The 14447-nt window shown below is 46.1% G+C and overlaps 1 protein-coding gene across 1 annotated transcript; it reads right to left on the reverse strand.

The window, feature by feature from the left end:
• Positions 1-3968: 3968 nt before the first annotated feature.
• On the reverse strand, positions 3969-5210 carry LOC142572148 (uncharacterized). The gene has a single exon (XM_075681058.1). It carries the CDS (start codon positions 5208-5210, stop codon positions 3969-3971), a length of 1242 nt encoding a protein of 413 aa, XP_075537173.1.
• Between the last annotated feature and the right edge of the window lie 9237 nt (positions 5211-14447).

The raw sequence follows: 14447 nt of genomic DNA on the forward strand, positions 1-14447 counted from the left end.
ACGAAGTTTAGGCAAATCCATGTACTTCCCATAATTCCCATGCTGGGACAACCGCTCCCATTGTAGCTCACGTAGACACTAGCGCCAGAGTTCCCTCTAGTAATTTTGTAGGAAACTCTATGGGTGTCAGTACTCCTCCATCGGAGGGCGGGCGATTTGAACTGCGCTAGAGGTACGCGGACGCTTCAGAACGCATTTTCTCTTAAAATAAGTCTCTCCTTGGCACGAAACAAGCGTTTCGAGGTTTCTGTGATGGTATTTCAACAGTCCACGTCGACTTAATAGTAACCTTTAGTGTCCCTTTAAGGGGACCCAGAGCCCTGAAAGAAGCAGTGTAGGCGTGGACGATTCGAGGCAGGAGCCACAAACACGCAAACATCGGTACTGTAGGAGAGGTGACAGGAATAAGCGCAAGAGCCAAATTAAGTCAGACATAGGGTTCATTAACATGCAAGGTGGCAGAAATAGGCTAAAATGGGAGGAAATCGAAGAACAACTAAGACAGGAGAACTTAATGGTTTATGGGTTTGTAGAGACACATCTTAGGGACATGGAACAACCGCCCTGTAACCCTGATTATGCATGGGAATATTGCAACAGAGTGCAGGGTATCAGAAAAGGTGGGGGAATTGGAGCACTCATTCATAAAAATACAAATTGGCAAAGGGTCAAACAGGAATGCAAGGAGCATTTATGGCTAAAAGGAAAAGTAGCAGGGGCGAAAACACTTCTAGGCTTTGTATACCTTTGGACAGGATCAAATGCTAAAGAGGAAAATAAGAAAATGTTGGACTGTATAGCAGCGGGCATCAATGAGCTAGGAAAAGAATGTGAAGTAATTGTATTAGGAGACATGAATGCGCATGTTGAAGATATGGATGGGTACACAGACTCCACAGGTAGCATGCTGCTGGATATGTGTGAGAGGCTTAACTTAGTTGTCTGTAACTCTACTGAAAAGTGTGACGGGATCATAACATAGGAGGTAGGGGGTCGACACTCGACAATAGATTATGCGTTAATGTCACATAGGATGTACGATAGATTAGGAGCCATGATAATAGATGAACTGGGCTCCAGAAGTATAGGTAGCGACCACAAATGTATCAAGTTGAGTTTTAAGAGGGAAACTAAAGCACGAACGACGCCCGAGGAAACGCCAGATGTGATTTTTTACTCAGAAGACCAAGTGGAAATAGCGGCCAAACAAATTGAAGAGGAAATATCAGAGGGTACTGAAACTGATTGGACTTACCCAAAGTTAATGAGACTATTTGAGCGTGAGCTAGGTAAGGCGCGAGTCATGAAAACAAGGCAAGGGATACGAAAACTCAAGAGCTGGTGGGATGAAGAGGTTGAGAAGCCCATAAAGAAACGTCAGGAAGCCTCCAGGGAACACAGGTATTCCAAAAGTAAGGGAGAACCTGATGCAGAAGTAGAGAAGAAATGGGTAAACTACATAAAATGCAAAAGGGAAGCATCCTATTTGATCAACGAGAAAATCAAGACAAAAGGGTCCCAATGGCTGTCAAAAATAAACAATAAAAAAGATAAACAGGCAGCTAGAAAATTCTGGCAACATCTGAACTCCTTGGGTAATAGGACAAGCCTAGAGCAGAGGTATATAGTAACAGCTCAGGGTACTCGGTTAGAAGGAGAGGAGGCAATGGAGCATATAGGAACCACGATGAGGGGAAAATTTACAAAACAGAGAAATGGTACATGCAGTACGTCGGAGAGGGATAACCCGGTCAACCCACTGCTTTCACTTGGACAAAACGAGTGGGAAAGGGCTGAGAAGAGGGTACCAAGTAGCACATCGGCAGGCCCCGATGGTATTCCAATTACGTTAATAAAGAAATTGGGCCCGAAATCTAAGAAAGAATTGAGGGAGGTGGTGAGCAAAATGCTAGTGGATGGTAAAGTACCTGACGAATGGAGGCTAAGTAGGATGAGAATGATATATAAGGGAAAGGGGGACAAAGCTGACATAAATAACTACCGGCCTATAACAGTGACGTCAGTGGTTTACAGGGTGGTTATGCAGATTATAAAACAGATTATAAAAGACAGACTGCAGGCATGGGTAGAGAACGAGGGGGTACTTGGAGAGCTACAAAATGGGTTCCGGAAGCATAGGAGGCTAGAAGACAATCTGTTCTCGCTAACACAGTGCATTGAAATAGCTGAAAAGGAACACAGACCCCTATGGCTGGCTTTTTTGGACATCAAGGGAGCCTATGACAGTGTACTTCAAGAGGGCTTGTGGGGCATTCTGGAAACTTTAGGAGTGCAAGATGGAGTAACCAATTTCTTAAAAGATATCTAGAAAGGTAACCGGGTGATTATACAATGGGAAAAGCAGGTTTCGGAGCCTGTCATGATTCGGCGGGGGCTTAGGCAGGGGCGCCCATTGTCACCTCTGATGTTTATGCTGTACCTACAAGGTTTAGAGGCCAAAATACAGCAAAGCGGACTCGGCTTCAACCTATCATTTTTCAAACAAGGAAAATTGATTGAACAGTCATTACCAGGACTGATGTACGCGGATGATATTGTATTAATGGCTGACAATGCAGAAGATCTGCAGGAATTAATGGACATATGTGGCACAGAAGGAGACAGATTAGGCTTGAAGATTAGCAAAGAAAAATCAGCAGTCATGATTTTTAATGATAACATTTGCGGCGAGCATAAGATACAGGAGGCCACGCTGGAGATAGTCGATAAATACAAGTACCTTGGGGTGTGGATAAATAATGGCATTGAGTATCTGACAGAGTACGAAAAATATCTAACGACTAAAGGTAACAGAAGTGCAGCGATTATGAAGAGTAGGGCATGTGGAACTACAATAGGTACGAAGTAGTACGAGGGATATGGAAGGGGGTAATGGTACCAGGCCTGACTTTTGCCAATGCAGTTCTATGTATTAGAACAGAGACCCGGCAACAGTTGGAAATTAGGCAACGTGGTGTGGGTACGCTCGCTCTGGGAGCACATGGCAAGACACCAAATCTTGGAGTGCAGGGGGATCTGGGATGGTCTTCCTTCGAGGGCAGAGAGGCTAGTAGCAAGATAGCATTTGAGGAGCGATTGAGAAAAATGGGGGAAATTTGGTGGGCTAGGAAGGTTTTCAGTTACTTATACACGTTGACACAAGGTGGAGGAAGCGAACTAGAAAATTGACAAGCAAATACTTGGGCAGTAGCGGGGGGACAAGTAAGGAATCATCTGTCAAGAAAAAGGTTAAGGAGACAGAGAGGGGTATGTGGAGTACAGAGATGCAAACCAAATCGGCATTGGAGACATACAGGACGTTTAAGCAAGAAATAGCCAAAGAAAATATTTACGATAACTCTAAGGGAAGCTCATTGTTGTTTGAAGCCAGGGCACGTGTATGCGGACTAAAACGTACCGAGCCAGATACCAGGAGACAGATTTGGTGTGCGAGGCGTGTGGAGAGGAGGAGGAAACGGCTGAACACCTGATACTTGCTTGTAAACAACTTCACCCTGCAGTTGAATCTAACGGGGAACTATTCAAAGCTTTGGGTTTTAAAGACAGTGAAAGTAGAATAGACTTTGAACAGGTAGAAATAACTAAACGGAGACTATCTGATTAGTGGATAATATCAACGCAAAAGTAAAGGAGTAAATAGATAGGTATGCATGCATATAGAACCATTGAAGGCTAGGTGGCGCGCGCCGCCGCCGCCCGATTCAAAGGGTTGAGCCTCAATCATCCATCCATCCATCCATCCTGTCCCAGAGCAGACGACGCGACGCCGCCGCTAACGCGCGCGCTCGTGGAGACAAGTTTGGCGTTCGTATTTGACATGGAATTATAAAATATAATCGCACGTTAAATTGATGTTCGTACACAATGTGCATTCGAAGTAAGCAACACAAAAAATGTTGTGGAGAGCCAGCCCTTCACCAAAAAGCTCCGAAGTGTGAGATCATAGCTCACAGTTTGAGGGTCCTTCGTGACAGCGGTTTCATTTGAAACACTTTAGCCGTGTCGTGTTTGTCTGTCGCCTTCATTGCAAAATTTGTGAATATTGGGCGAAAAAACTTTGTTAGCAACAGTTGCAGCAGGTTCTCTTGGTGTCCTGGCGTCGAGCATATCAAGGTTTTGCGCTCGCGGAGTATTGCAGCGGCATTACTCACAGCCTCCTTCAAAGGCTGATTCATGTGCCTTCTTCTTGCGAGAAGAACGTCGATAAATTTCTCTAATGCGTAGAGAACCGCTAAAAGTTGTCCAGATGGGTAGATGAGTCCACCGCGGTCTTGGTGCTTTATCAGCGAGTCCGAGGGCGCCGAGGCGTTTGGCTTTTTTAACAGGCTGACGCACTCCTCACAATTGATATTTTCTTGTACAGCTCTTGCCAAGTAGCCGCCGACCATAGCCAATGCTGCGACATCTGGAGTAGGAAGCAGAGGCTGTCCTCGCTTGAGTCGCTCTGTGAGCTCTCTACATGCATCTGCAGGGAATTCCTCGCTGGTTCCTTCCCTTGTGTTTTTCTGTTGCGGCAGCGTTGACAAGCAATCGCTGCCTTCTGCTGCCATTACGTTGCTCGTACCAGCCGCCGACGCGATGCCAGTCTTCAGAGTCTTCTCAATACCTGACAGAACAGCTCGGGCATCCGTTTGATCATTTGAACCTGCTGACTTCCTCAGCCAGCCAAAAAACGACTCGATTGGGTCAGACGACATTTTCCTCGTTGAAACAAAGTGAAAGCGCATCTCTTCAAGAAGATATCGAATGCACTCAACATTTGAACGAGTTGTCATCACCAGGCCTTCGTAAGTCTCCTTGGTTAAGAAGTTCTTCGCCAGGCACTGGCTTTTGAGATCGGCCAGGTAGTCGAGGAAGCTTGTTTCAAGCCAGATTAGCCGTTCATCGCTTGTAGATTCGAACTGCTTGCAATCGGCATTGTTCTGGTGTATGTGCTGGGTACAATTGCTCACGTCCATGAGCATGAACCAGCGGTGCACGGTGTCCATGAATTCAACCGTCGGTCCGACACGCGCGAAACTTGCGTCGCATGTGTGGCCCGCTTGCTCTTGCAGGAGCTTCAGTGCCGCTGTCACGGCAGGAGACAAAACTTGGATTGCTCTTTTCACGTTCATTTTTTCGATGTTTGTGGGGAACACGTGTTTTCTCGTTAGAAATCTAACTGGCTTTACAAGGCTGCCTTGCTGCATTTTGTAGAGGCTCTTCAAGTGGTTCGCCGTTATTTACCCGCCTTTTCCAATGTCACGCGATAAAAACTGCGATCGCACGTTTTTGACCAAGTGGCACGGATCGAATGCTAAGAAAAGCTTTCGATTCGGTGTTCCTGGGTGCTCAATGCAATGCGTGAGGCTTCCGTTGCATAGAAGTTGGAACGCTAAGACAATGATGTTGTGGTTGTCGGTGACAATGTGCACGACGAAAAACCCTATGTTTTCAACTTCCTTCAGGACGTGTCGCATGAGCGTGTGCAGCTCGCGGCCAGTGCAATTTCTTGTGAAAAAGTATGCCACGGGTATTTTAAACGAAACTGAAAGGCCGTTGAGGACGAAGCACAGAAGTGAGTTGGCTAGCACAGGCTCATTTGTTGTTTCCTTAGGAAAGCTCCCACCATAGTCTATATACTTCACCGATGAAGGCGTCCCTTTGTTTATGGTAATGTAGCCTCTGTTTCACGCGCATTTCGTCTACAATTAAAGAGCACGCTCTGGCTTGCGATGAGGGATGAGAAGCGAGCTCGGTTGACAGCCTTTGCTTCGCGAGTTCCGTCACGCCGACTTCGCCACGTGATGTGCCCATAAAACGCTCCAGGGTGCTTCGACTGGGCAGCCGGAGAATGCCTGTAGTCCTTATGTGCTCGTATGCGCGAGTCGAGAGGTTACGTAAAACCACAGCATGGCGCACTGTCAGATCAGACCACGTTGGATTAATTTTCCCGAAATTCTTAACTTGTTCTACTAATACTGACGCAGCCAAGTCTTTCTCCTTCGCTTTCTCGACAACTTGGAGGAATACATGAACAAAGCACTCTTTCTTGAGCTTTTGTATTTCTTGTGTATAATTGTCGACGGTATTTTTGAGCCACTCAATATGCGCGTTTAAGTCTCGTTCTTTGCGTCTCCACTTTCGTTTGTCCACTGTCGAAACCGAGAATTGTGAGGACACCTGCACTGCTCTGTCCATCTGCAAAGTCGCGGTGATGCAGCGCTCGCTAGCGCCGTTTTTCACGGGTGGCAACGGTTCGGTAGCGGTGCAGTCCACAGGTGACAAATCATCAAAGACGACGTCGATAACCGGCAATTCGTCGAGCGGATGCGGACACGACTCCATTTGGTTGTTATCAATGGCTGCTCGTCGCTTCGGCGGTGGTGGGTTGGCTAGCGCAGCAGCCTCGCGCTTTTTCACTGACGCGTAGCTTCTCTCTCTTTTTTTAGGAGGCTGCAAGTACGCCGGATATTCTTCGAAAATGCTGGGAATAGCGTCTTTCTTAAGTTTCCGAATTTTGCAACCTTCCTTGAAGTCAGAGGAACTGAAGTGTCGGCTGCATACAGTCGAATAGCACGACGTCGTATTCGGTACCCAGTTTTCACGAGAAATGACTTTCAGCCATTTTGCGCACAGTTCCGGATCGCTTGGTATTTCGTGGAACGATATGCCCGGCGTCCGTTGTTTACTGGATGACTCGCAGCGTGGCACACAGCAGCGCGGCATCTTGTCGGGCGCAGGACACCACAACCGATTCCACACTGCAGATAGAGAACTGATTGGGTATAAAAAAAGAAAGTAACGCAAGAAGACGTTAAGAACTGTGCATCGTAAATCACTGATTTTATACTAGTAAAGCAATACACGTTGCAACAACGCCAACAACTAACACGTGGTCGCGGAAAATCTAGTAAACAAATGGTCGCTTCATTTGTGTACACTGCTTACAAGTTCGGTCATGCATCTCTGATATTTCAAGAAAATATATATATATAAACATGCTGCTGCTGCAAAACGCATACGCTTACCTGCAACCAACACGACGGAAATCGCACACCTCTTGCTTGACGGATCGGTTAGGGTGCTTCGATGGGCCTCGACGCGTAGCTCGGTCTGCCATGTGAGGGCAAGCATTTTAGGAAGTATGGGGTGCGAGCGCCTCTCGCGGAGAGCCGAGGCGTAAATCGAGGAGGAAAGGAGAGGGCAATGGACGGTCTCAGCGGCACCATTGCGCGGGCATGAAAAATATAGGAGGCTATGAATCCACTCTCGAATTCGGAATCAGTGGCGTCTAATGAATCAATCTTCATAACACACGCTAGTTGACAGAAAGCGATAACCGCAGTCACTTCTCCTAGCTTGCGAACTTCACGCGTTACTGCGAATCAAACCCAGTTTGGTGCTAGGTTAGAGCCGTCGCTTCGATGGGTGCCGCCATGTTTGTTGACGCAAAGCTTTTGGGACCGCTATTTGGGCTCACGCTAAATCTGTGAAATAGCGTTCCCAATGCAAAACCCAAACGCAGTTTGCGTCTCGCGCATGCGCAGTGGCTTCGACGCTATTTCTTTGGGGCCCAAAACGTTTGGGGCCCCTATTCTAAAACTCTCTAATGTACCAGGGCGAGTCAAATGAAAGTGAGCCTACCCACCCCGCGCAATAATAGTTTGGTTCATTATCTGCGAGGCATGTGCGTAGAAGAGCGGGATGTCTCATTTACAAAAATGACACGCAAGTGTGAGGTTAAAGTTCTGTAATGCTCTCATACACATGGGTTAAACATTGTTGCGTGACATAATGGAAACTCCAAAAGTTGAATTGCGTGGTGCCGTGAAGTTTTTGACTGCGGAAGGTATTTCCTAAAAAGAAATTAGACGCCGTATGGCTGCCGTGTACGTTGAACATCGCATTTCATTGGCCACTGTGAAGCTTTGGAGCACACGGTTCAAAGAAGGATGTAAAAATTGCCCAGACTATCCAAAACGGGGCTAAATTCCATCGTGAAATCGCCCTTAACAAAATTGCAAAGGTTGATGAGCTGATGAGACAAGAACGGAGGATAAGCATCGATGAACTGGCAGCGCGTGTGAACATCAGTCAAGGTTCGCTTCATGCCATAATTCATGAACATCTCTGTTCTCGGCTTTTGTGTGCGCAATGGATGCCCGAGATTTTGAACCACCACCAGAAGACGGAGAGGTTCGGCGCTGCCTTGACTCATCTGATCCGGTATCACAATGATGATGGCGACTTCTTGTCTGCAATTGTGATCGGGGACGAACCATGGTGCCACTATCACGAGCCTGAAACATGACGGCAAAGCTTACAGTGGAAACATTCGATTTCACCACGCCCAAAGAAAGCAAAGGCCGTCATTTCTGTCGGAAAGGTGTTGTTGACTTTTTTTTTTCGATCGTCAGGGACCATTGAGGATAGAATTCGCTAAATCTTAAGAGACTTTCAATTTTTTCCGATACTGTGAAACGCCGGAACAGCTGCGTGTTGCAATCAAGAACAAACGACGTGGAAAATTGACGAATGGGGTCATCTTGTTCCACGAGAATGCCCGTCCCCCCATTGCTGATCTGTTTAATACAAAACTGGCAAAGTTCAAATGGGAAACGCTGCAACATTCGCCATACAGCTCAGACATGTCGCCTTGCGACTTCCACATTTCGGGGCAGTCGAAAAGAACAGCTCAAGTGAACTAGATTCGTGTCGGACGATGACGTGAAAGAGTCAGTTGCAGACTTTTTAAAGTAGCAACCCAAGTAATTTTATGAGACCGGAATCACGCGACTCCTTGGTCAATGGGACAAATGTCTAAATTCTTATGGAGGCTACTTTTAAATAACGTACCCCGTTTGTCATATATTCGCATTGGCTCACTTTCATTTGACTCGCCCTCGTATATTCCGCAGAACTCCTGCTTTTTATACGTGCTCTCTGTTGGGACTATAATTTCGGTGAAATTACTCACGATACACGGCCGGTGACAGCTGATCTTGCGTAATGCATTGGAATGAATGCCAACGTCATCGAGATTTTTCACTGGCCGTTGCATATGTACATGAATGTAAACACGGTTCTTGAATGACAGTTTCATTAACAGATTTGTCCTTGTTCATTTCATGGCCTCTACATTTTTCATATCAGCGGCATACACTGCTTTGCTGGTTTCGAACTGGAATAGTTCTAAAGTTCGTGTGATATTTTCTTTACATATTAAATAGCAAAAACAAAATGGAAGCATTGATATCCGTTATTTTGGGCACAATTTTTGGCACATACGAGTATATTCTTTTATGAAAAATGACATATTCTACTTATTTTGACGGTGCGTAGCGTTCTAGAATTCGTTTGGAGCACCATTGGCAATGGCGATGCAATTATTACTCATGTATATTTGATCTCTCGACAAATTATTTAAGAGGAATGTTTAGCTCGAGCACAACTCCGACGCGGCCTATGCAAATACATGTAAAACAGAAACGCTTTTCTGAGATAACGTCTGGATCGCTTTTAATGAAATTTGTTGCATTTGAGAGAGAAAGTTAAATTCTAGCGTCTGTTGGAAGTGGAGTTTCGATTTAGGGCCTGAATTTTCTTTAAAATATTTCGAAAAATTCGAAAGTTCAAAAAGAATAGAAGCACGACGTTTACGATCTGATAGCTCTGCATCAAGAACAGATATCGTCGTTCTGTCAACGGCATCTATTATAACAGTCAAAGCGGACAAATTTGGTATGCCAATTTGTATCTTACGTGAATTGGTTACGATGTGTACAAGGGTTCTGCAAAAGCCGTATTTCCATAATATTATTTCTTTAGGTTCATGTGTAACATATCAATTTTGTCCGTTTTAGATGTACTATCAGAAACAATTCACAGAATTCTGATATCATTTTTCCTTGCTGAGTTACAGAGTTGTAAACACGATAGTTTCGTTTTCTGAAGATTTGCAATTTTGGCGAATTTTTAATAAGAAATTGACAACATAAATGAAAAATTCGAAACCAGGGGCCGTATTCTGTAGCGGTTCGTTTTGGAACCGGTTCCTTTTGGCTGTTACGTCAGGATTACGTCACTCGGAGAAAGAGTGGAACGGGGCGGTGTGAGGGGAACCAATCAACGAGCGGCGGTCTGCCGGAAGATCACGTCATCATTTTTGTTTGTACTTGGGGGACGGTATAGCAATTGAAGGATGTTGCTGGTTTGATAAAAAAAACATTGGTTTGTATAGAACACTTGCAAATATATTTTCAGTAATAAATGTGAGCTTGCGGCGCAGACGGCTACTGGGAGTTGTAATTTTATTTGTGTTGTTATATTATTTAGTCGCTAGGTGGTGTGCCATACGTTATGCAAACAACTTGCCTTGCTTTGTTTACGTTTTGGACTTGTTCGCGCACCGAAACCGAAACGATGTCGTCGCACAAGGACAGGCGGCTGGATCCTCATTTTTCAGCGAGGCAGCGCGAAATACTCGTTTCATTTGTCGAGGAGCACCCCTACCTAGCAAAGGCGTCGTGTGTGTTGGGCCAGCGCAGCTGACGGCGGCTTTCTGTTGCGCCGTGAATGGGAATCTAACCCATCATTTTTCTTTGCCCACAACCGTAATGGCCTTGGCGACGGCTGTAATGATCCGGTTGACCGAAGGCTGCGACAGTGCAATCGCTTCTTCATTCCCGACGCACTGTTGAAAGCTCCCGGTGGCAAAAAAACGCAGCGCGCACAGCACTTTCATCGTAGTGTCGACACCACGAAATCTTTGAGGTCCGAGATGTTCTTCTACGCCACTGTGCGGCACACCGTCGTCCCTACAAAACGAGTCTCCGCGGCAGGTGGGGAAGGCCGGGAAGGCTTCCATGGTCGTTTCTGGGAAGCTCGCCACGCTCGCAGCTGCGGCCGGTTGGGAAAATTTTGTAGGTCGGTACCCTTGCAGACCGTTCGTAACAGTACGGTTTAACATGCAATGCATAATTTGGGCTCGAGAATTTGGTTTCATGGCCTCTTTAAATAGAAAACACTTCATGCCCAGCAAGCTTGCTCGGGTGGGCATTCGTTTCGTTGTGGTGAACTATGCGACAGTGTGCGTCTTGTGTTCCTGCACTGTGGGCCTGCGATAAACCTTTTGACGTCTTTATTTTGGGTCTGTTCGGTTCGCTTTCCGAAGGAAAAGCTCACAGAGGTCAACCTGTACATAAAACTGCGTTTTGCATACTAAAGAACTGTAAGCAGAAATCATTCGGCTGCGCGTGTGAACTTCATGATTGCGCAGCGATTGTTTTTTTACGACAAATAAACAAGGCTGTACGGAACTTTACGTTTTTCGTGTCCTGGGTTTCTCATGCTCGGTAATTAGCTGCATTCGAGTACTCATGACAGCGAACGCAGCATATGACTAGGGTGCATAGAAACAGGGCTGCGCACGCGTCAATGTCTCTTAATCTTTTTCTTTCGCGCAGTGTATGGGTGGAACTGCTACAATTGCGTGACGCTCACCCTCAACTAGACTAGAAGCATGTTGAGCCGTTGCTAACAGAGCTGGTGCCATAGGCGTATCTGCCGGAAGCGTTTTTACAATTGCTAGTGGCTCCAGCGCGGCGTGGCGCTTTTGACGGCGCTCGATGTTTCTGCGCAGGCGCGAGTAAGAGCGGGTGCGAGAGAAAATCTGGGTGCATTTGCTCCTTGAATATGTGACTCTGCCTAGGCACTACGGTGGAGAAGTTTCTTTTGCGCGTGTAGCGTGCGTTTGTCCCTAGGCGTGCCGGCATGGCGGAGGGGGGTAGAGTTTGTTTACGCTCCGCCGCTGACTGCCCGCGCGGTGAGGCAGTAGGCACGGACAGTAGGCACGGCATTTGGTGATCGCTGTCTCTGAAGGGGCAAGGTTCTGACTGGTGTTGCATAAGTCGCGGGTCACTTTGTTAGTCGCGACGATAGCTAGATTGCATTTTTTACACGCACTGCTCTAGGAGGGCACATGTAACCGGCAAACCGAGGCCTCAGGAGAGCACCTGAGGTTATATTAAAGCAGGCGGCGCAGGATCTCCGGGGCACCCAAGCGGCCCGTGGATTGGGGCCGCGGAGGTCGAAGCGTGCCAGGGGGTGCTTGCATAAAAATTTGGCTGTCCGCGACAGCGGACAGCCTGCGAGCCCCAACCCACAGACCAGTCCGGCTTCTAGCTTTGATGTCCCTGCTGCCGCTTTGGTGTCCTGGAGGCTACGCTAATAATGCGAAATAGTGACACGTTGTTTTAGTTAACAAACAGAACGATTGAATAAATATAATTACGTCGAGCCGCGAACTTGCCATGCTAGGTTCAGTATTACCGCGCCCCGCGATTTCTGCCGGCGCGCCTAGGGACAAGCGCATACAACACGCGCTAAGAAACTCCTCCGTAGTGCCTAGGCAGGGTCGTATATTCAAGGAGCAAAAGTCCCCACATTTCCTCTCGCAACCGCTCTTATTCGCGCATGCGCGCAAACGTCCGTCGTCTCCGCAGGTGCCACGCGCCGCTGTACCTACTAGCAATTGTAAATACGCCTACCGGAAGGGTGGGGGGAAGTAGGCCATTATCCCCCCCAACTTTTGAATGCCGGGAATACGGCGGCTGTAGTCTTAACCAAGATCACTCGAGCCAACAGAAATACGCTTGAAGCGCCCCGATAATGGGGGTCTGGCCTCTCGACCACCTGCACGCGGAGTCTCGGCCACATTGGTTCTTGAGGGCACCGGCATGTATATAGCAGACAGGGTCTACTCGGTTCCAGCTGGTAAATTTCCCCATTTCTACACATCTGCAGCAGCCGTACAAACTTGATCTAGGCATTGGTTCGGACTACTTGGTCTGTCAGACTAGGCAGCTCAATATTGCAATTGAAGTTCCCAGTATTTATTCAAGACTGCTTTCATTTATTTGGCTGTGAAACATTGACTTGCCCAATGCAGTGCAGCGTTTTCATACTTCCAACATGAAGCGAATTGGTAGATAAACCTCTAGAAGGGTTCTCGATGGAATAAAGTTTGAAGATAAGCAATAAGAAAAGCAAAATAAGGTGACTTTTGGTCAAAATAAAAACACTTAAGGGGTTAAAAACAATATCGTTGTTTACTAGAGGCGTTTGAATAGCACAACTTCCAATTCGAATTGAACATTTAACAAAAAACTTTATTCAAATCAGGAAATAGAACATTCCCTACGAATTATCGCCCCATCTCGCTCACTAGTACTTGTTGCAAACTATTATTTAGAACATGTCTTCTTCACTAACCTTGTGAACTTTCTCGAGTCTAATCCATTTTTTACACCCGCACAGCGTGACTTTCGTAGGTCATTTTCTTGCGAAACACAACTTGCCAGCTTCACTATCAAACTTCACCATATTTTAGATCGCACATCAGAAGCTGACTGCATTTTCCTAGATTACTCGAAAGCATTCGACAAGGTATGTCACCGCTTATTATTTTTAAAGCTAACCCAACTGAATATCGGCTACATTGTTTTGAAAGGGATTGAATACTTTCTTCTTATCCGATCGCAGTTCGTTTACGCTAATAATTTTAACTCGTCTTTCAGCAAAGTTTACTCGGGCGTGCCACAAGGGCGAGTGCTTGGGCCCCTTTTATTTCTTATTTACATCAATGGATCTCCCTTCTATTGCAGCATCTAACATTCTTTTGTTTGCTGACGACTGTGTTGTTTTCCGCGAAATAAAATCCTCCGACGATGCTAACATTCTTCAGCGTGACCTCTCTAACATTTCTCTTTGGAGTAATGAATGGCTTATGGAACTTAATACTAATAAGTGCAAAATTATGTGAATATCAAGAAGTGCCAACTCCGCCTGTGTACTGCCTAAATAACGTAGCGTTAGAATCGGTTACTTCATATAAATACCTGGGTGTTCATATTTCTGCTGACCTTAACTGGACGCGCCATATTGAGTACATTACTAACAAAGCTAACCGCATGTCGGGCTACGTGCGTCGTAACTTTTTCAAAACTCCGTCTTTGAAATTATTGCTTTATAAAACACTAATACGTTCTAATCTGGAATATGCCACCGCGATATGGGATCCGCATCACGAAAAACTGATAACTTTACTTGAGCTGGTTCAAAATAACGCTGCTCGTTTTATCCTGTCTAACTTTAACCGTACCGCAAGTGTAACAAGCATGAAAGCTAATCTTTCTTTACCCCTTTTAGCATCCCGCCGGCAGATAATTCGTTTGAGCCTTTTTCATAAACTATACAATCACCCCATGCTACGCGATTCCCTAATTTCGTCCCCCAAACACGTGTCAAATTGCATTGATTATCGTCACAAAGTCGGCATTCAATCACGTAACACTAAAACTGCATTTCAGTCTTTCTTGCCTCGTACATCACGTGAATGGAACCGCCTTCCCGCGGATATCGCCGACATAATTCATAACCAGCAT

This window comes from Dermacentor variabilis, chromosome 1 (assembly GCF_050947875.1).
Source record: "Dermacentor variabilis isolate Ectoservices chromosome 1, ASM5094787v1, whole genome shotgun sequence".
Lineage (NCBI taxonomy): Eukaryota > Metazoa > Arthropoda > Arachnida > Ixodida > Ixodidae > Dermacentor > Dermacentor variabilis.